The 22,540-nt window shown below is 52.7% G+C and overlaps 1 protein-coding gene across 2 annotated transcripts in view; it reads right to left on the reverse strand.

Moving 5' to 3' along the window:
- Positions 1-358: 358 nt before the first annotated feature.
- Positions 359-22,540, reverse strand: part of FOXK2 (forkhead box K2) — a 38,883-nt gene continuing 16,701 nt past the window's right edge. Inside the window, exons 2-9 of one of the 2 annotated variants that reach the window (XM_036268715.1) lie at positions 16,278-16,472; positions 13,476-13,623; positions 12,953-13,099; positions 8,177-8,370; positions 7,227-7,402; positions 6,052-6,348; positions 5,660-5,869; positions 359-3,097 (exon numbers count right to left, since the gene is read on the reverse strand). In XM_036268715.1, coding sequence (XP_036124608.1) covers positions 2,901-3,097; positions 5,660-5,869; positions 6,052-6,348; positions 7,227-7,402; positions 8,177-8,370; positions 12,953-13,099; positions 13,476-13,623; positions 16,278-16,472 — 1,564 coding nt within the window. In that variant the 3' untranslated portion in view covers positions 359-2,900. Of the gene's footprint in view, positions 3,101-5,659; positions 5,870-6,051; positions 6,349-7,226; positions 7,403-8,176; positions 8,371-12,952; positions 13,100-13,475; positions 13,624-16,277; positions 16,473-22,540 lie in introns of both variants that reach the window. The other variant, XM_036268717.1, reaches the window with a different exon arrangement.

The raw sequence follows: 22,540 nt of genomic DNA on the forward strand, positions 1-22,540 counted from the left end.
AAGCAAAAAAAGAAATGCCTGCTTAAGATGATCAAAATAACAATGATACTCTGTATTCAATTAAAATTAATAAAAATATTTTATTGGATTTCAGGAACTTGATACTTTTAAAATTTCAGATCTTTGCACACACACCGCCACTATACCTCTGGACTGATGGCAGTTAGGACGTGAAGACTGTCACCGATCTGCTGTCACAGAGCACGGAACCCCATGTCCTGACATCGCCCACCTCGGACCATGACTCCTGGCTGCTCCTGTCCCAGCGCAGGAGCTCAGCTGCGCGTGGGGACCCACTGCCAGAAGCCCAGCCCGCCGTGCTGGCCCCTGGGACGCACCGCCCTGTGGGGCACAAGTGAGTTCCCCTCTCAGAGTTTTGTTTGGTTCTGGGCAAAGCTGCAGGAACGAAGGTTCTAGTCCCTCAGGGAGCTCAGAAGTTTGGCAAAAGTCAAAGTAGAAACTTCTTAAAACAAGACGTTAAAAAGTGCCAGTGGACAGCCGGGAGGGAGCTCAGTGGGACACAAGGTTGTCGCACCAGGCCTCCAGGGTGTGGCAGGGACACGGCTCTGGGGGCCTTGGTGTGTTGAGGGCTCTTGGGGACTCAGAGCTAAGTTGAAAAAAAAAACTTGCTTGGACTATGGTAGTTTTCTAATCCGTGTTTCTTCCAGCCTCCTCCTTATATTTCTATGCGCCAACTAGTGAGCCGACTAATAAGGTAACAGGAAGGACAAAGTACAGAGAACACCCTCACCTCTGAAAAAGGCACAGTCCAGCAAAAACAAACCAAACCCCCCCCCACACAAAAAACTCTTTTTAAAGTTTGAGAACTGGGTACTTATCATCCCAGCAGAAATTCCTCCAGACCCAAAAGCTCTGTTTTGGGCTCAGAAATAACCAGAAGATGGGCTGGGCTTCAGCAGGGAGGATGCGCCCGCCCGCCCCCCGGTAGTGACAGGCACGCTGCCATGTGGACGTGTCTCCAGGAGGACAACCGTGTGTCTGCTCTCTGCTGCCTAAGCCAAGTTCCCCCCTGGGGTGGTCCTGTCCACTCACCTACCGACAGCTCCCTGGGGCACCCCACAGGACACGGCACAGTCTGAGTTATTCTGCAGTTTGCTAACCTTCCGAACAAAAAGCCAAGTGAAGACACATGTTCCAAGGTGTCTGAAATGCCCGAAGATAACAGTGCTGCCCGGGGTGCGCCCGCCCGCTCGAGTCTGCGACTTGGACTCGGCCCATCACACACGTGGTCTCATTCACTTGATGGTTCCGTTTTATTTTTAAATGGCTGAGTATAAATCCAGCTACTGTGCAGCAAGTTCATAATCTTTAATACGCATCATCTGCAGTAACATCGTGACAGCTCCATACTTTGGATTGACACACAATACTTAGAACAAATTGATCATATTTGGTCTTTAGGTAAATAAGAAGTGTTTTAAAATTGCCTAAATATACCATTCTGAGTTGTTTCATTCCACCAGGAAAATACAGGTTTTTTTCCCTCTCTTTAAAAAAAAAATTAAATACCAAACTACATTTAAATAAATAATGTTATGATGATGACATTTAAAAATTCATAATGAGGCCAAACCTCTCGAGCTGCACGGCTGCTCAGCCCTGACCCCCAGAACACTCTGGAAAGGCGAGTGGTTTCTTCCAGAGGAGCATGAGCTGAGGCCGTGAGGCGTGCCTCCTACTTTCCGTTCTCACCTTGGTTTTCTTTTCTCTTGCTTTTATTTTTTGTAGGAGAGAAGTCAGCCTTAGTAGGGGATGCAGTTTTGAAAGGTTGAGGGAAATTTCCTGTTACAAATCAGAAAACAACTTAGATGTTTCCAATATTTATCCACAGGGCGCTTGCTTCCAAGACCCTGTATTAACAAGCAGTTTCTGCCCCGCCCCAGCAGCAGGGTGAGTGGGGCAGAGTCGGGCAGACAGCTGGTCAGACGATGCTGAGTTGGTGAGGGCACCTAAGACAACACACTGTCACCAAGAGCTCTGGGACATTATTGGAAAGGGAGGGTGTGTGATAAAAGATTGAATTTTCCCCCCAAATAAAGTAGGAATAGTTCTGTTATTTTAAACACACAATACTTAGGAGACTTGTTTTACTTAGAGTGGAAAATGATGCCAGGGACAAAGTCAACACAAAGAAACAACAAAAAGTAGCAAGAAAAACAAGTGCAGCCCGCAAGTCCAGCAGTTCATCCATGCAGCCCGCCGAGTCCATCTGTCCGTCCTACACACCGACACGGAGGAGTAAACTCATCAGGCAGCTGCTCCACCAGGACGGGGCTGCTGCCATCACGAACTCCTCCCGATCTTGAACAGCACACCGGAAATCCTTCCAGAGGCTGGAAACAAGCAACGAAAACAGAGCTATGCTGTTCTTTTCTCAAATGGAACCCACACGAAAGGTCCTGTGTGGGTCCAAACTTCCAGAGTAGAAATGGAGTGATCTGAAATGTCAAAGACCCCATTATTCTGTAAAGAAAGTAACCTCAAAATACTCTAATTCCACATGTGAACAACAAAATACTGTCTCATCTGCAGCCCGGGGTCCTGAGGTGGCTCCTCGCTGTCCCCTTCAGGAGGGCCGTCGGGCCCACCTGCTCGCACCAGGCGCCGTCCTCACTCGGAAGGGCCGAGTCTGCTCAGGGTTAAAAGGCGAGCGCTGGGCGGGGACTCTGCTGGGACCAGGTTTGTTGTGTGGTTTCAAGTTCAGGTGTGATTTCTGTCTTTAAGGAGTTTTAAGGCCACCTGGGTTTTGTGTTTTCAGTGCTGACGTGAAGTCCAACCGCAGGGCCCTCTGCCCCCGAGGGACGCGCTCCCGGCATCCGTGAAGGGCAGTGTCTCCTTTGGCACCAGAGTCGACAGGGAAGTGGGAAGCTCCAGGGCCGCTAGTTCTGGGCGCCCTTCTCCCTCACGGCCGCCGGCGGCGCGTCCACGCTCAGGGCGATGACGATGCTCTCCCCGTCCTCGGTCTTGACCCGCTTAAGCTCTGACTGCTCCGACTGGTCGCCATTGTGGCGCTTTGTGGGCAGGGAGGCCGACGCTGACGCATGTGTCGCCAGCATGTGCAGAGGACTTGCTGCTGCTGCTGCAGAGAGACAGTGAGTCAGACCCCACGGGACCCAGGCCTGCCCAGAGGCTCAGCCTCTCCCTGTGGCCTGCACAGCCCTGGTGGCCAGGGCACAGAAGCCCGGGCAAGTCAGCTTTCAATTGACTTTTTAGCGAGAGAGAAACAGCGATCATTTGCCTCGATTGATGTTTCTGTACCCAAACTGGGGAATCAAACCTGCAACCTGTGTATGTGCCCCAACGGGGGAATTGAACCGGCAACCCTTACATCAGAAACTCTCAGCCACCCGAGCCACACAGGCCAAGGCTGAGAGTGGGCATTCTTTTTTTTTTTAATCCTCATCCGAGGATATTTTTCCTTTTATCTTCAGATAGACTGGGAGGGAGGGAGGGAGGGAGGGAGAGAGAGAAACATCAATGTGAGAGAGACACATCGACCGGCTGCCTCCCACACGACCCCAACCAGGGCCGGGGACAAACTGCAACCGAGGTACATGCCCTTAGCGGGAACCAAACCCGGGACTCTCTGGACTGCGGGCCAACGCTCTAACCGCTGAGCCAAACCGACCAGGGCAATAGCCGGCGTCTTTTTTCTCATTTCAAAGATAAGACAGAACCCTGGGGAGACTGAGGCTCAGGGTCAGGCAAAGGTGTGACCACAGTAGATGGGCTGCTGCCGAAGTTCTCCCCCTGAGCCCCCAGCCTCCATGCCAAACGCCCCTGGTCTCCACACGAGGAGGAGAGCAGGGCTCGGGGCTCAGGCTAGCAGTCCATCGGCCTCCCAGCTGCTCCCCGACTCTGCTTCAACCCCTGAGCCCTTCCTCTCCCAGGCACCCTGCACAGGGCCCTGCCCTCCTCGCAGGCTGACGTGGGACTTCCCTGCTAGGAGGCTCCACTCCTCCTGTCCTCACCTGTCCCACACTGTGACAGCAGATGGAAAGGGCACTCTGCATGGAGAAAGGGCCACTTCCTCCAAGTCAGAAGATGGCTGTACTGCAAACCTGAAGTCTCAGCGTTGCCACGTGACACGGGGAAGCAGCATCTGGCCCTTCCACCCTCCTGCCCTGAGGGACATGTGGGACCCAGGCAGCAGGTGGCCTGACAGGGTCTTACCCAGGGAAAGACATGCACACAGGAGCCCGGAAAGGCAACCAGTGATATTCTTTCCTGATACCTGCTACACCCCAAGACAGAGCCTAGGGGAGCAGAGTCCCAGCAAAGACTGACAGCACCTGTCACTAGACCACAATCCAGTGGGGAAGAGGCTGGAGGATGCTGCGCTGGGCATTCTGGGGAGCAGTGTGAGCAGCCCCAGAAGCTGCCAAAAACACTGCAAGAAAACTACCAGCTAACATCCCTGACGAATACTGATGCAACGTCCTCAACCAAGTTTTAGTAAACCAAACTCAGGACCCTCTAAACAGGCGATTCGCTGTGACCAAGTGGGATTCATGCCAGGAATATCTTCATCCAGAAAAGGCACCGGGTAAGACTCAGCAAACCAGGAACGGAAGGGAAATTCCTCCACATACTAAAAGCCCAGATACTGCAGCCCCAGCTAACGTCAGCCTCTGTGGTGAGAGCCGGGCTGTTTCCCTAAGATCAGGAAGAGGAGGAGGAGTCCGCTCTTACACTGCTGTCCACCACCTCTGGACGTTCTGGTGATGAGACAGGAAAGGGAAATGGTGAGTCTTCACATCTCGAAAACCCTCACATGAGGAAATGCACACAGCAGTTGCAGAGTATGAGATCAAAACGTCAAAATCAATTATATTTCTATAGAGTAGCAATGAACAATTTAAAAAGGAAATTAGCCCAGCCAGCTTGGCTCAGTGTCAGCCCAAGGACTCAAGAGTCTCAGGTTCAGTTCCTGATCAAGGGCACGTACCTGGGTTGCAAGTTAGATCCCTGGCACCGGCTGGGGTTGGGTGGGAGTCAGCCAACTGATGTGTCTCTTTCACATCGATGTTTCTCTCTCTCTCCGGCTCTCCCTCCCTTCCATTCTATCGAAAAATCAATGGAAAAATATGCTTGGGTGAGGATTAACAAAAAAATAAAATAAAATGGAAATTAAGAAAACAATTCTATTTACCAAAACATTACAACACCTCTGTCTCTTATCCACGAGCCAAGCTCCTTGGTCTGTTCTACCTTCTGTACTCGTCTAAGCCGGGACACTGGTGGACAGACACACACCCAGAGCCCCAGAGGACTTTCAGAGCCGAGAGCACAGCCGAGCAGTCATCTGTCCTCTGCCAGACACCTCCCAGGGGCCGGCCCTGGACAGCTCAGCCAGGACACATACAAGGGGACACTCCCAGACCTTAGGTTTCTTCTAGGCTACAGGCAGGTACACACAAAAAGTGGGAGCACTGTTCTCTGGGTTTTTAGAAATGCTCCCCTCCCCCTCCCGTCGGATAGCCCCTCCAGAGGGGATCCCGAGAACCAGCTCCCATGAGCACGTCCCAGGGTCTGCAAATGTTGGGGCTCCTACAGTTCAGAATGTGGACACTGCACAGTCAGAACCAAAACTCTGACCGTGACCTTCAGAAAGGAGAGCGAAGCCCCCGCTGCGTACCGTTGTTTACCGGGCCGTGCACAGCGGCGGGGACTGGCACCACGTGAGTCCCGTTTTGTGTCACAGTTTTTATTGGCAGCTGGTGCTGCCCAAGAGGTGCCTGCTGCACGATGGTGACCGTCTGGACAGGGGTGGGCTGTGCCGTCTGAATCACCCGGCTGGCGGCGCCCAGGGTGGCCTGGCTCATTGCGGGAATAGGTTCCACTTTCACTGAAATGAAAAGACAAGAAACGACACCAACTGAGACGGCTGGAAGCTCGGAGAGACCTCAGCAGTTCTAATGAGCACAACCCCTGGGGGAGCAGACCTGCTCCAGACCAACAGTGAGCAACATGAGAAATGGGCTGGGCGCTCCAGGCTGCGAAAGCTACCTGCAGCAGCCGCTGTCTCACCTTTCACTTCTCGGTGATCTCCATTCTCCTGTGGCTCTGCTTTGGGAGGGGCCAGCACCGCCGTCTGTGTGACTACGGCCTGCCCCGCGACGGTGTACGTGTTCGCTGGGGCCAGTCCGGCCACACTGGTGACGGACACTGCCGGGATCTGGTGGACAACGTGAACCGTCTGCACGACGGGCTGCTGGGAGGTCGAGGTGGTCACAGGGGCAGTGACAGTATAGGTGACGGGCTTGATCGTCGGGGGCAGCTGTCGCTGCACAGCAATTAAAACAGGCTGGCTAGACAGAGGGGAGCCTGCGGGGGATGACAGAGCAGGAGTGAGGCTTACAGTTCGTCCCGTGTTCCTCTGACCACGGCCCACACACAGACTGATACAGCAGGGCACGGCCCTGTTCCCCTGTGACAGTCCAGTCCCTCACGATGAGGCCTGCAGTAACTGCACAAGGATGTGTCCCTCACAGACCTCTATGCAACACAACGTCTGCTCCATTCACATTTCTTACAACAGCTCTTCCCCCAGTTCTCTCCTCACACACAGAAAAGTGGACGCAGGAAGCTGCCCCCAGGCCCGAATGAAGTGGCCATGCTCCCCGAGATCATTCTTCATCTCACCATGGGTGGGTGCAAGGGAACTGGACAGTTCAGGGACAGAGTTAGGCCGTGAGGAGCTCTGCCGTCCAGCCTCTGCTCTCTCTGGTTGGGCTTGAGGCAAGGAAGACGTGGACGGCAGGACCTGGCAGGTCGGGCCAGGAGCCCGCACAGCGAAGGACACTCACCACCCAGGAAACAGAGTGAATTTGTTTGGACACATTTCTATGCCGTGTCGTCTTACTTCCCCCGGGCACGTTTTCTGTATTGTGACCGCGAAAGCTCACTGATCATGAAATGGGTGTTTTTTGCTGCTAACCAACGTCTAATATGTTATTTCCTTTTTGGGGGGAAGGGAGAATCTTTTTCATAGATTTTTAAATGAAGCAACTAAGAAATAGGTTAATTCAAAATTATTGCAGACATCTACACAGGGTCACATACAGAAATGCTCAGAGCCGGTAAACCACTAGGGTACTGAGCACAAAGTATCAAGTACAAAGTACAAAGGAACCAAAGCCTCTCCCACTTCTTCTCCATGAGCAGCTGCCCCTCCCGCCATGCCTGCCCTCTGCACGCCTCACCTGGTGCACTCTGGGCAAACCGTGCCTCCTGGATGACAGCCAGTTTGGGCTGTGAGGTGCCAGGCTCAGGCTCCAGGGGGGCCGGCGAACCTTCCCTCGACAGGCTCTCGGGGGTCTGGGCACCGCTGGAGTGAGCAGACAGCACTCCAGTGTGATTAGGAGAGGCGGGGGCACTTCTGCATTGCCAAAAAGAAGACATGGGTTCTTAAAGGTAAGGCACTCCTAAAGCTGCCCGGTCGTTTTAACAAGTGCATTTTGAAAAAGGGGTGTCATTTGTCTTCTGCCAACAACTACATTTCCATAATCTCACTTCTCTGTGAACACCTGTGACTGAGACGGACGCTCAGCGAAGACTCACTTGACTGTTCCAGAGCCACTGTGTGTCGGACGCCACTGCCCCGTGCCCAGCACGGGCTGCACAGCCATGGAGCTGGACTGGCCGCCCTGTGTGAGCAGTGCCCGTTGGTTAGGCAGTGTGCAAGCCGGGGTGGGGGAGGGGGGTTTCAGACTTCCGGCAGTGTCATTTCCTTTCTTGTTTAACATCAGTATCCATTCATGAAGCTAAAAATGTGTCATTTTAAGCTCAGGCAATTTACATTGTACAAATCAATCTTGAGTTTAAGCAGCTAAAAGGTGGCTTTAAAGATCTTCCACAGGCCAAGGGAAAGAGAAACACAGTATTGGTCAATGTGGCATCGATACATTGTGACTCGTGATGTTACAACAATAGCAGTGAGTTCAATGAAGCCACAACTGCTTCCTTTAAGTAAAGGCTACAAAAGATGAATTGTTTCTGACCACAGGAAACAAAAATAGAGCATCCAACACTTTTTGTTTTTCCAAATCCCCATCCCATCATTACTTCCTTCATTGTTCAAAGGAAAATTCACCAATACACTGAAGGTAAGTTCACTGACCATGAAGCGAGGTCTTCCTGGTCTTCTCCTTACCTAGACGCGAGCGGTCCCAGAGGGGTTCTAAAGCAAGGCACGCCCCTAGGCCGTCTCTTCCTAAAAGCCTGCTCTACCAGTTTGCTCTCAGAGGCAGGGTCTATCCTCCAGAACGAGCCTTTGCCTGGTTCTTCCTGGGAACGTGGTACTTTGATGAAATAACGATTCAGAGAGAGATTGTGGCGAATTGAATTCTATGAAACATAAAAAAAATACATAGAATTCATATTTTTCTTTGCTGAGAAATAAAAATGTGCTTCATTTTAGTGCCCTGCAAAGCAGAAACCTAGGTGCCGGGCTCCTGCAGAGGGCTGAGAAGTCTGAAAACAACACTGCTGGAGGGCACGGCCCCTCCCAAAGTGAGCTGACGAAGGGGCTGGGTGGGATCCCCAACAGGGGGCCAGACGCTGCACAAGGAAAGGAAAGAGGCTGTTTCCAAGGAGAAAATGTCAGCTTCCACCTTTTTCCCAGGTAGGAAACCAAGACTATCACTATGTGACCTTTCCTGCCGTCTCGTCCTCTCCCTATTTAGAGACCAGATAAGCCAATCCTTTCAATCCTTTTGAGCACAGAATTAGCTTTCAGAAACTGTCATAGCCATTTAAAATGAACTGACCCAGTATCAAGTATTTGGCAAAGCAGTAAAGGAAAAAAACGACACCACCTCCAGTTAACAGCCTCGGCAAAGCACTTGTGGGCCGCTTCCTACCCGAGCCTCACAGCGCTCTCGTGAGGCACCTCGGGAACAGTCCCCTCCGCTCCTGCTCCATTCTCTCTACAAGGAGCTGGATCCTGGCTTAGAGGCCCTGGGCCAGCTCCCCACTGCACCCCGAGGACCCGCTTTGGCAAACCTGACCGAGCCTCTGAAAGGTAGAGGGAGCGGGCCGAGTCCTGCACTCGGCTCATGTCATGCCTGCATTAATGTTCACACGTAAAATTAATAAACTGGCAAGTTTCTCAATGGTAATAACTCAAAGTAAAATGTTGAGTTATCCAAACATTATTTCTAGATTTCCCCCAACTTCTGCTAGAAATGCAGCCATGGCCTGAACTTCTGAATCACCAGAGGTGGCCCAGAAACCAAAACGGGTCAAATAAGCTATTTTATCATAGAGTTTAGCTGATAACCAACCAATACCTTTTTATCAATTCCTCCAGAAAACCAAATCTGTCCCATCAGAGACAAGACAACCCTGCAACGGCACTCGGGCCTTTTTCCGTCTGGAGAAGGCAGAGTCTAAGGCTCTGGGCTGAGAAAGGCAAAGGCAGACGGGGACACCGCAGAACACACTCTGCCCAAGACAGGTGCTGAGTGGGGGTCGAGTTCCTCCGACTGTCCTGTGGAAACCTGGCCACCGAGTAGGGCCTCAAGTGCCACCAAGCCACAGTGCAGGACAACATCTGACCTCAGGGCGCTGACCAATGTGGGGCAGCAAGTGTGTGTGCTGCTGGAGGCAGGGGCACAGCTCCCGGGGCTCTGCGTACAGGCAGTGTCACAGGAGAGCCCCCGACAAGGACAGGGCCAGGGTCCCAATGCTGCTGTTGCATGGCCCTCACCGCGGAGCACCTGCAAAGTCGGTTCTTTGACCAGGAAGCGGCTGCCCTGAGATGTCGCCGGACCCAGTCTGCGCCACAGAATGAGGTCTGCCCCCCTCCACCCTAACAACAATCTCAGGGGCAAAGGAGCCCCGCTTATAAATGGGCACCTGTGATTTTCCAACCAACAAGACCAGAAAATGTAATGAACTGATAAGAGACATTTAATGTAGACACAAACAGAATAAAGTAAATGTTTCTAAAGTAATTTAAGGCCTCTGTCTTTTTTTTTTTTTTGAGAGGAAGGGAAACACTAATTTGTTGTTCCACTCATTTATGTGGTCATTGGTTGATTCTATGTGCTCTGATGGGGGATCGAACCCCAAACCCTGGCATTGTCAGGACAACACTCTAACGAACTGAGCTACCCAGCAAGGCCTCTGTAACTTGTGCAAACCAATCTACAACACAAGCCGCACTGATTCGGAAGTTATGATAAAGTGTTCAGAGGTGGCTCTACAATACAGAGCCCCCTCTCACAAGCCCGAACTGTGGCCGTTGCCCGGAACGCACCACCTCGCTGTGCCCTCAGCTGACCGAGGAGGCACACGCCGTCACCTGCCCTTGCTCTGCGCTGTCCTCTCGAGTCCCTTCCCGCTCAGACCTCCGTTTCTCAAGGGCACTCGGCACTGAGCCCTCGATGGTGTGCATTTTGCACAGAAAGTACTTGTGAAGACACATGTAAGCAGGAAACACACCAAGTCCCTTCCAGAGGAAGTCCGACATGTGGTTGGGGGTGAGCACTGAGTGCTCCCACCTCTGACCCTTCAGAAGCCGAGGGCCCCAGAATCCTCACGCTCTTCACTCACAATAATGACCTCAATTCGGGGCTGGGTAGATTATAGTTATAAATCACGAGAAAACATTTTGGCATAAATATGCAACCAAAGGAAAGAAGCACGCCATCTCCAGACAGGGCACTCAGACAACCTTGTTTCATCCTAGAATTCCCTCTGGATCAATCAGAAAGTTTGCCAGGGTGCACAAAGCTACAAACAGTCCATCTGAAAGGCAGCTGAGGACTTGCATCACATGCTCACGACAGGTGTGGCGGGAAGTCAGCACTTCCTCAGGACTGACTGGAGCCCAGACCCCTCCCACCCGAGGCCAGATACACAATTGGAAAAGTCACATCGTGGAGAAAAGGTGTACTGCCCTTCTCTTTAGTCCTCACCCGAGGACAATTTCTTCATTTATCCTCAGACAGAGCGGGAGGAAAGGAGGGAGACATCGATGTGAGAGGGACACACCGACTGGTTGCCTCCTGTACGACCAGACCAGGGCCAGGGCCAAACCACAACCAGGTACATGCCCTTGGCCGAAATCAAACCCGGGACCCATTGGTCTGTGGGCCGATGCTCTACTGCTCGCCTTGCCGGGGCAGGACCTTGCCTTTTCTAAAACAAGGTTGCAAAACGGAAAGGATGTTGCGTTTGAAAGCAGGAGAGAAGACGTGAGGTGAGGTCTCCCGCCTGCAGACGCTCTGAGAAGAGCAGCCCGGAGCCGCGGGACAGGAAAGGGGCAGGTGAAGCTGGGCCGGGAGCCACGGGCCCTGTGGGAAGAAGGACAGAGACAAGCGTGTGTCCACATCCCGCTCAAGTAGCTGGAGGCAGGAGGCGCAGCCGCCCTTACGTTCATCTAGACAGAAAAGAAGACGTTTCAATAAAAATATGCGTTAATGACAGTTGGACAGAGTGGGGCCTGACTTTGGCTGTGTCTGTGACTCTGCTCCACGCGGTGGTGGAGTCACACCCCGGAGACAGCAGCAGTCAGTGCGACGGGGAGTCCACCTCGCCGTGGCCACGGCCCCGTCACCTCCACGTCCTTTTACCAAGAAAACCTTTCGATGCTTGGAAGCAGTTCTCAAATGGATGTTCAGAAACAGGGAACTATGACTGTAGGGAATGGGTCCTTAAGTCTGGCCAGAAACCCTCACTCCCATAAAGCCCAGCTGACAGCCTCCCGTGCCACGGGAACCCGCACAGGGCTGCTCCGCACTGCAGCCCCAGGTGTCCTGCGGAACCCGCACAGCACACTCTGCGAGGCTCCATCGTGCGACTGTGAAGACACCTGCCAGGCAGCTGGACAGACAGCCCTCGCCCACTAGGAATGCCACCTGTTGCGAACAGGGCGCGGGCAGGATGACACCTGGGCCGGGAGGCTGGGTCTCATTTGCACCTTCCACCACTGAGCACCCTGACGTGACTAAGACCCCTCAGAAAGGAAGTATTCAGGGGCTGGTTGGTAGACTACTTTTATTTAAACATGTCTGTACTTCTGCAGGTGAAGAAAAAGTATTTACTCTCCATTAAATAGAAAATGGTCCCCCCACCCCCACCACTTGGTTGTGGTTCAACAGACACATTTTCCACAAGATCACTTACTTATTAAGCCTCAAAGGAACTCTAGCCATTCCTGGTTACTTCATGAATTTAACAGTTATAAATTCTCCTCTCTCTTTATGCTTTAATATTCTATGTTCCAAACTTACCCTTTCCCATACTGTCTGAATTAGTGAGGTCCTACGGCATATATACACCCTGTAAATGGCCACACAGACACAGAAAAAACTTACACAATGTAAAGACTTAAAATAAAACTAAATTAAAAAGCTGAACAATGGGAATATTATGCATTGATTTCAAAGTGTCCTCCGAGGAGGCCCAGGTTCCAGGCATCCTAGGAATGGGTCACAAGGGCCAGCAGACAAGCAGGGGCCCCACTTTAACAGGCAGCGGGCACCTGTGTTTTCACACTGACCAACTGGGAGATGTCTGCTAAAGAAATGGTTCCTCAGTAAAACAGTCTGAAAGTCATCTCTAGGCTGACGTAACACAAGGGAGACAGAACAATGCTAGAGCAGGGACGAGTTTGGACTTCTGACTCTCCTCCATTTCAGACATGAACTGCGCCCTCATTCAAGAGACACGTCGACCACCCAGCCTTTCCCCATCGTGGGGACCAGGGCAGTGTAACGTGTGACCACTCTGCACTGGGGTCAGAGAGCGTGGCAACAGCCGGCCTCAAACATGTCTTCCTTCCTTAGCAAAAGGGGACTCACTCATCTCCCTCATCACCTTCTCCACCTGAGCCCAAGTTAAACCCCAGCCGACTCCCCCCTCGGTGGCTGACCGGCCCCAACAAGGCACTTGGCAGAACAGCGCACTGGAAGGGAGTTACCTGCCAGCCCTTGTCCGCGGTCCTGTAGTACGGATAGTTTTTAGTGATGTGTGTGTAAATCCCATTGAGGGTGAGCTGTTTATCGGGAGCCATCGTAATCGCCTGTACAATTAGCTGTGCATAGGAGTAAGGTGGCTTTGAGTCGTCCTGTATTAAAAAAACACAGTACTGAAGTTACCAAAACCTTTCACTAAATGTACAAAAATTCAGAATTCTTTAAGTGTGTGTGTGTTTGGGTGCACACCGTGCCCATGCGCATCCTGTGTACACACGCACCACCCTCAGCACTTGGGACACAATGGACGTCACCCACGAGGACCCAGGGCCCTCCTGTACCCCCCATCTGCCCAATTCCAAGGGCATGCTACCCAGGGCCAGGAGCCCACAGCAACCCCGGCCAGCAGACTGGACACCGACAGACCGTGTGCCTCTTCAAGCCTGGTGGGGATGTCGCAGACATGCAGCGAGGACGGCTGGGTGCATGAGGGCCCCTGGCTTCTGTGCCAAGGCATGAGACATTTACCTTTGGGCTGTCTCCACCTGAAGCTTCCTTTTCATTTTCTGGCTGTGAGTTGTCAGCCATTAAATTGAGGTCAGATGGTATCACACGGCCCATTTTGTACCCTGAAGACCCTGCTCCCCGAGGGCTGGATGGGCAGGAGTTTGCAGCACTGTGGACGAGAAAAATGGGTCCTGTCAGTCGATCACAGGGCAAACATCACAGCTTCGAGAACTGGCTCCGATTTCAGAGGAAAAAAAACAACTGTGAAAGTAAGAAAATATCAGCATTTCCCATGGAAAAATGAATTCAATCATTCTCTGTGAAACTGAAGATCACCCCAAGAAACACGTGGAAGCTGGCTCCCACAGGTCGCCGCACGTGATCATTAACTTTCGAAGGAGGTGGCGCCCTGGTCTCGGGTGAGGGAACGAAAGCCCAGGTGGCTCTGGACCGACCAGGGCAGAGCCTCCCAGGAGGGCTCCTGGCACTCGCCGGTGGAAGGACACTGAGCACGAGCTCCACTCGCCCTCTCCCCACCAGGGGGCTGAGACAGGCTGCAAAGGACAGTCCCAGAGTCGAGGGTAGGAGTGGGGGAGGGCCGCTGGCCGAGGATAGGACGCGAAGAAGGGGGTGAAGTTGTGCACACACACATGCGAAGTCAGTGAGGGCACACCCAGAAAACAGAAATAGGGACTCGGTTTTACACATGCACTTTCTTCTGTGAGGTCAGGCTGGGAATGCTGATTCTTCTCGGTGAGAACTCATTCCTGTGCAGTGTCGTACTTGACAGAGGACGAGCTACTGAGATGGAAGGGCCACGATAACCTGGCTTTAACCCAGTAACTCGCAGAACAACACACGTGGTTAGGTCTCACTCGTGTTTGGGCAGAGACAAGTGTTGCAAATGTAAAGAAAACCTCTGGAAAAAACACCTAAGAAACAGTTGTTGCCTTCAAGAAGCTGAACTGGAAAGGAGGGCAGGGAAGGAGCGGGCAGAGAGCCGGGCACTCTGACCCTCGCCCCAGCAGCCCTTGGGCCCCACAGCAGGAGCACGTGCACAGTGCACGCAACCACCCACAGATCAGCACTTACTGCGTGTCAGGAGGACGCCAGCACCGCACGGGAAGGGAGCACAACGGGCAGCAGGATGCATGCAACGTACTCATCATGACAACAACAGCTAACGTTTAACATGCACGAACATGGGGAAGGCAAGTGGCCCAGGGCTGGCTGATAGGCTTGTAAGAGGCAGGTCTGGCCCCCCCCCCCCCCCCCGCCATCGGATGTCAGGCTCCCACTGTGCTGTCGCCCCACACAGTGTGGAGGAGGGGACAAGCAAGGAAAGCAGGATGGAGATGGGTAGAGGGTGAGGGAGGCTGGGTCAGGAGCTGACCCGACCCTAAGGCTTCCAGCCCGCCTTGCTGAGCACCCACGGGCGTGTCTGCACACCGCTCCACTGGCTGCTTTCCCTGGGCTGTGGGCAGCTTGCGGGCTTCCTCCCCGTCCTCTGGGAACTCGCCCTCTCCCGGTGCTGACTGAAACCTGGCCACAGTGCTTGCTGGATCATGTCTGCCCACGACACATTGGCTGGCCCGTGAGCCGCATGCTGATGAATTCAACGTGAGGAAGGCAGAGGCAGCTCCCTCGGCACAGTGGGCCAGAGGCAGGGAAGGGCCCAGCCCTCCATCTGACCGATCAGTGTAGCAGATCCCTCTCCACAGGCCTACAGCTATGCTGGTTCTGAAGACAAGAAACGGAGCACTGGGGCTGTCAGCTCTCCACACGCAGGGCCCCTGGGGATGAGCCCTTCCTGCCCCAGCGTGCTCTGGGGGTGGTCTGGACAGCAGGAGCCCGACACTGCAGGGGAGCAGGTGCCCGACACTGCAGGGCATGCACTTCACATCCAAGTCCGACACCGCTCAAAGGTGAGACGCCCAGACACATCCTCCACTCTCCTGAGAGAAGACAGAACCTAAAAGGCCCAACATGTCTGAGCCCAGCCCTGAGGTCACAGCCGGACTCTTGGCCACTGGGGGCCCCGTTTCCACACAGGCTGCAATCTGACGGCTCCAAGAACACACATCTGCAGGGTCCCGGGGCTGTTCTTGACTTGACCCTCAGCTTCTGTCCTGTGAGCTCGGCACAACCTGGACACTATACACTGTTCAGGAATCCAACAGGGACAGTGTACCCCAAAGCCAGTGTTCTCTACTTCCTGAGGAACCCAGTTACTTCACTGGGATCCAACTCATCAATCGAAAGTACAGGTTATCAGAACCTACATGAAACTAGCAAACAAAAAAACTCCAAAATGCAAATAAAAATCTCAGACTTGAGACCAGGGGGCCTGCCTCATCAGAGAAGCAGTTCCAGCCATCCCATTAGGGGTGAGTTAATTAAATGTTGGACCAGATAGAGCAGGCTAATTTTCAAGCTGATAATTTGGTATGGCCCTCGAATGATGTTATAAATATCCAAATGGCCCCTGGCAGAAAAAAGGTTCCCCAGCCCTGCTCCAGACCAAATCATCTGCCCCTCCAACTTACACCAAGTGAAAAGAATCCATGAGTAAAATGAGGAACACCTGGGAACTGTGGCTCAGGACACAGGAAGTACTGAGAGCGAACAGTGTTGGGAGAGGAGGCGTATTCTCGGTGCCTCGACACCTCCCTCCGGTGCCCACCAGCCCGGGCAGGCGCGAGCACCGCTGTGCACTCCTGCTCACCACCGTGACTCACACTGGCGCCTGAAAGTATCAAGGCAGGAGGAGCGGACATGGCCGTACCCGTGTCCCTGACCCCATGCTGACCCCTGCCGCCGTACCTGATGGTTCCCGTGGGGGAGGGCAGGGGGCTGATCAGGTGGGCCATGGTGTCTGGAATGTTGATGGTCAAGGGAGAGATGTGGGCCTGCACGGGCTTCACCGGGGACTCGGGCGCCTCCTGCTTCTCCTTCCTCTCGCTGGACAAGGCAGTGAACGTAATCTTGATGTTTGTGCTCGGGAACCTGAAGGTGCACCTGAAAAAGAGCAGCCAGCATCAGTGCCCATCTGCTGGGCTGGAGGGCGGGGTGCACCGTGCATGGGGGCCGAGGAGCCCAACAAATGAAACCATAAGCAAAGCATCCACCATTTTCAACAGCAGCAAACACAACCTTTAGACCAGCTGAACGAAAAAACAAGATGACAGACTCAAAAAAGACTCAGATACCACTTAATCTGCATTACTTCTGTGGTTGGCTTGACAAAATCCTCATCCAATGACGCTTACTGATTTTAAAGAGAGGAAGGTGGGGGAAAGAAACTGATCAGTTGCCTCTTGTACACACCCTAACCGGGGATCGAACCCGAAACCTAGGCATTACTCCTTTTAAAATAAATGCACAAACACGTTTTAGGTTTTACAGATTTAAAACAGACTTGAACACGCTATCCATTATTCCTTTCAAATTAAATGTACAAGTATAACTGAGTCATTAAGCAGAAACAAACAATTTTGTGACTGTTTCTTATTTAAAAAGGAAAAATCATTCCTTTTCAAAAACTATCAGCTTTTTCACTGAGCAAACAAGAGTCACACATTAAATTCTGGGGGAAAGGGTTTAAAATTTAACACTCTGGTCCATCTTTAATATAGTTTCCTTGCCGTGACTCAAGTATATGAAAAAAAGGAATGCGAGCCAAATGCCTTCAAAGAATAAAAGTTAAAAATAGCTCCACAGACTCACAGTCTCAGAGACTTCTATCACGCCCAGTTACAAGCGCCTGATTTGGGTACTATTTATAGCCAGCAGAATGACCAGCCCATGGCGCTCAGCTGGCTCTGCCCACCACCCTGTCCCACCTGGGCACTTGCCAAGGGAGGGTCCGCACATGGAGGTGCCGCGTCCCTCCTACTTCTAGTGACATCTTCAAGGTGATACATCCCCCCTTCAGTTGGGGCGGAAAGAACATCTCTCAGCAAGTCTGGACCCTTCCCTGCCTCCCTCCCTACACACTCCTCCTCTGAAGGCACCATTATCAGGTCCCGCCCTTCACATCCCTTGGAAGGCCAGCTCTCCACTGCCTCGGTGGACAGAGCAGACCGAGGAGCCCACCACCTCCTTCCTGTTCTCACTCCTGGGCTCCCGTCCTTCACACCCACGATGCCTAAAGCCTCAGACTGAGAGTCCAGCCTCCATGCTTCTCCATCCCATCCAGGCCCGTGACCTTCATTCAACCTCACACCCCCAATGACTCCAAATTCCCCATTTCCTGCACACTCCCACCGCCTTCCCAATGCTGCCCCTGCACCTAATAAGACCCCCAGCAGCTCCCTCCCAGCGCCCCATCAGAGCAGCGGCCCAGCCAGTTGCTCAGGTTGCTCTTTCTTTTTTTTCCATCCTCACCCAAGGATATTTTTCCATCTATCTTCAGATAGAGCGGAAGGGAGGGAGAAACATCGATGTGAGAGGGACACTGGTCACCTCTCACATGACCCCGACCAGGGCCGCGGATGAACCGCAACTGAGGTACGTGCCTTTGGCTGGAATAGAACCCACGACTCTGGTCCACAGGCTGACACTCTAACCACTGAGCAACCCGGCCAGGGCAGGTTGCTCTCTTTCTTTTTTTATTTTTTTTAATCCTCACCCAAGGACATCTTTTTTTATTTTTTATTTTTTTATCCTCACCTGAGAACATTTTCCCATTTTTTGTTCAGATAGAGTGGGAGGGAGAGAGAGAGAGAGAAACATTGACATGAAAGGAATACATCGAGTGGCTGCCACCTGCACGACCCAACCAGGGCCAGGGACAAACTGCTACTGAGGTACGTGCCCTTAGCGGGAACCGAACCCGGGTCTCTCTGGACCGCAGGCCAACGCCCTAACCTCTGAGCCAAACCGGCTAGGGCACGTTGCTCTCATTTTCAAACAGCCCATCAGCGGTGTGGTCTGCTGCACCAGAAACCCCGCTGAGACACTAAACACACAGCCACCTCTCATGTCCATTTTCACAGAGAAAATCTAAAAATTACATCTCCAAAAGCAAGAAAATAAGTAATCCACTCAGAAAATAACACTCCCCCAAAGATACACTGACAGCCAACAAACACATGGAAAGACGGTCCAGGTCACTAGCTGTTAGTGCAACAAAAATCAAAACTGCCAAGAGACAGCACCCAACACCGACAGAAGGGTGACAGAAGGGTGACTGACGTGGGTGTCAGAAGGGTGACTGACAAGGGTGACAGAAGGGTGACTGACAGAAGGGGGATAGCACATGCACCAAGGAGGTGGAGACAGGTCCCGGTGCTGCTGGGGCAGATCAGCCTGGCAGTTTCTCATGAAGTTAAACCAACACGCCATCCAACCACATACCACGTGCTGGGTGTTTCCCAGGAGAAACGAACACGTATGTTCACGGACTGTGCAGACGTGATGTGCAGAGCAGCCCACTGGGAGCCGAGACACTGCTGACTCCATGCGAACTTGCTGCATCACAGACAGGACTCAGTGCTGAAGGAGCCACCAGAGACAGTGCCACCCGCAGGGCTTGCCCAGAGTTATGTCCTGGAAGATCCCACTGATGGAATGTCCCCGAAACCGCCAAACCACACACTAGGCAAACAGACAAGTGGTGGTCAGGGCAGTGGCATGGCCGCAGTGGCAAGTCCTCTCTGTCGACTGCCACTCCAAGATGACCTAGTCTGAAAAGCACAAGGGACCTGACAGGACACTGGACAGTCATGTCTAAGTGACACACCATGACAGCCACCAAGCCCATGCTCAGACAACAGTCACCATTCCCACTTCACCAGGAGAGCCGGCCACAGAACAGGCTGGGCGCACAGGCCTGTGCCTCGGGTTCTTCCCCCACAATGAGACGACAGCATCTCCTCCTCAGTGTCACGAGGGTTCACTGCGACAGCGGTTATCAGACACTCAGGTGTTTATGAGGATAAAATGACTCGGCTGCCTGCAGTCCTACCTCAGCTCCTGCCTGTGCTGCAGAGGCACCTGTCGCCCGCCGTGCTGTCTGGCCCACAGCCACCCTGAGAGCTTACAGCACACACCTGCCTGTCCTCAGAGCACCGCACACAATCCAGTGGGGACCGCAGGAGAGGTGAGCTCTTCCCTGCCCCACAGGGCTCCTAGGTACCCCGGGTGTTTAGCTTTGATTTCACAAAACAACCACACCCTCCTCACTGGCCCTCAGGTGGCCCTTCTGAGTGCCGCCACACAGACCTCACTGAGCGCCCCCAGAGGACACCCTTTGCATGTGCTGTCTCCACACACAGGCACTATCTGCAGGCCCGGCTCCAAGGGTAGCTAGGCGAGGCACCATCTGCGGCTGCAACAGCCTCTGTCCCGGGGCACACGTGGGTCCTGCCCATCCTTCCAGCGCCCAACACTACCGCCCCACCCCCAGGTGAAAGGGCACCTGTGTTTTCGTTTAGGAGCAAACTTCTCAAACGTGCACGAACCATGAAACCCATTTAAAAGGTACCCAGGTACCTGCCCTGGCCAGAGTGGCTGAGCTGGTTAGAGTGCTGTCCTGTGCGCCAAAGGCTGGCAGGTTTCATTCCCAGACAGGACGCATGCCCAGGTTTGGGGTTCAATCCCCAATCAGGGTACATGCAGGAGGCAAATGATCCACATTTCTCTCACTTTCTCTCTCTCTAGAATCAATGAAAAACATATCTTTGGGTGAGGATTAAAAAAAAAAAGCCTATCTAGGTACCCTGGTAATGTCCTACATTTGCACTTGAGTTCTGGTTTCCTGGGTGAGCACCTGTGTGTGAGAATTCACGGAGTCACCCATACATCACACACGCCCTTTTCTGTACACATGGTAGGCTTCAGTACAGGTTTCACATTTTGTAATTTATTTTTATTTTTTTTACATCCTCACCCAAGGATAGTTTTCCAATTATCTTCGGATAGAGCGGGAATGAGGGAGGGAGGGAGGGAGGGGGGGGGAGGGGAGGAGAGAGAGAGAGAGAAACATTGATGTGAGAGAGACACATCAATTGGTTGCCTCCCACAGGACCCCAACCAGGGCCAGGGATGAACCCAACCAAGGTACGTGCCCTTGACCGAAATCAAACCTGTGACTCTGATCCATGGGCCGACACTCTTAACTGCTGAATCCAACTAACCAGGGCGATACAGGTTTTTTTTAAAATAAAAAACACCATCTCTGTAGATGGATATAGAAATTAAAATGTCCACGTGAGTTTGATAATGGGAGTTCAGAGCACAATTTCCTATACTTTCGTGCTAGTAATGGCCTATTTCTTTACCTGGGTCATGATTACACGGGTGCACCCGAGTTGCAGTCATAACTGATTTTCTATGTAGGTTACATCAAAAGCAGAATACACTGAACCTGTTTTAAGCTTCTCTACACAGCTCCCCTTCAGGGTGGGTGGTGACTGCAGCCCACTTCTCTAAGCTAGAATGAAGGTAGAATAACTTGGATTAGTTTCCTCACAAAACGAAAAAGAGTAGCCAAACAGGATAACCGCACCAAGATGAAGACAAACCGGGAGCGATCCTCCTCGGGTCACCTCTTCTACACCCGCAGCAGTCTGGACTCAGTCTGGAAGTGCCTCCGGCCACTTCCCTGCACCGACTGGCCTCCTCCTCAGCCCTGCAACTTATTCCCATAAAGCACGTGGGTCAGGGCGAGGGTGCTGGTGCCGGGATGACCACACTACCTGGGGAACTAAAGCAGCAATGGAAGCGCTTGCAGGAGAGGTCTGTGCCACGGCAGAGGAGGGCACCTGAAGCCTGGGCACCTTTCCCGTCGGAGTGCAAATCAGTCACCAGAAGGATAATTCTGGGGCTGTTCAGTTCTTTAAGAGTATTTCAGAAAGTTGCATAAATCTCTAGAGCAGTGGTTCTCAACATCCCTAATGCTGCGACCCTTTAATACAATTCCTCATGTTGTGAGGACCCCCAACCATGAAATTATTTTCATTGCTACTTCATAACTGTAATTCTGCTACTGTTATGTCTTAGGCGACCCCTGTGAAAGGGTCGTTTGACCCCCAAAGGGGTCACGGCCCACAGGTTGAGAACCGCTGCTCTATAGTGTGTTCTTTTCCCCAAGTTCAGTGACGGTGCCTTGCAGACAAGGAGGGTACTCTGCAGGGGATCAGAGTAACCGCACTGGTGCACGGGGAGAGGCCCCAGCCACCCCACACAGCCACAGCAGAAAGCAGCAGCAGGGGACCCCACTGGGTGCCAGAGAGGAGACAGCAGGCAAGTGCAAACTGAGGGGCATTCTGCAAAAAACGTCACGCCCTGGAGACAGAGCTGAGACAGGGACACACTAAGGAGAATGATGGGAGGGAGCCGGCACAGTGCAACCCTGCCCCTGCCCTGGGGTGCCAGTGAGAGCTCAGGGCTCAGCAGGGCTGGGCCTGAGCTGTGCTGTGGACAGAGCACCTCAAGAAGCACATGTGGAAACACTTCCCAGGTGGAAGAGCTTCCTGTGCACAACGTTCAGAAAATTCAGGAAAGAAAGAACACAGTTAAAGCAAGTGTGATAAATATTAACACTTGGGCAATCTGGGAAAATGGGGAATTCTGTGTTCTATTTCTGCAACTTTTCTACAAGTCTGAAGTAATTTCAAAGAAAAAGGAAAGAACGTGGAAACTTCCCAAAAACCCACTGCAAAGCGTGGTGCTCTGGGCTGGGCCAGGCTGGGCAGTGCGTCACCTTCGGGAGTTGAGCAGACACAGTGCTCGGAGCTGGTTCCCTCTCTGCTAATTCCCTGGGCGGCATCTCAGTCTCCAGCGTGGACCGGCGTTCACACAGGCAGTCTGAGTGCTCGGCAACATGCCCTCGCCATCATCTATCTCTGTGGGAGTCCATGACATTGCAAAATCCCATCAAGTGCCCTGGCGGTTTTGCTCAGTGGTTAGAGCGTCGGCCTGCGGACCAGAGTCACGTACCTCGGTTGTGATTCGTCCCCGGTCCTGGTCGGGTGGTGGGAGGCAACCAGTCGATGTGTCTCTCACATCGATGTTTTTCTCTCCCTCCCTCCTTCCTACTCTATCTGAGGATAAATGTAAAAATATCCTCAGGTGAGGGTTAA

The sequence above is a fragment of the Molossus molossus genome, unplaced genomic scaffold (assembly GCF_014108415.1).
Source record: "Molossus molossus isolate mMolMol1 unplaced genomic scaffold, mMolMol1.p scaffold_m16_p_19, whole genome shotgun sequence".
NCBI classification, from domain to species: domain Eukaryota; kingdom Metazoa; phylum Chordata; class Mammalia; order Chiroptera; family Molossidae; genus Molossus; species Molossus molossus.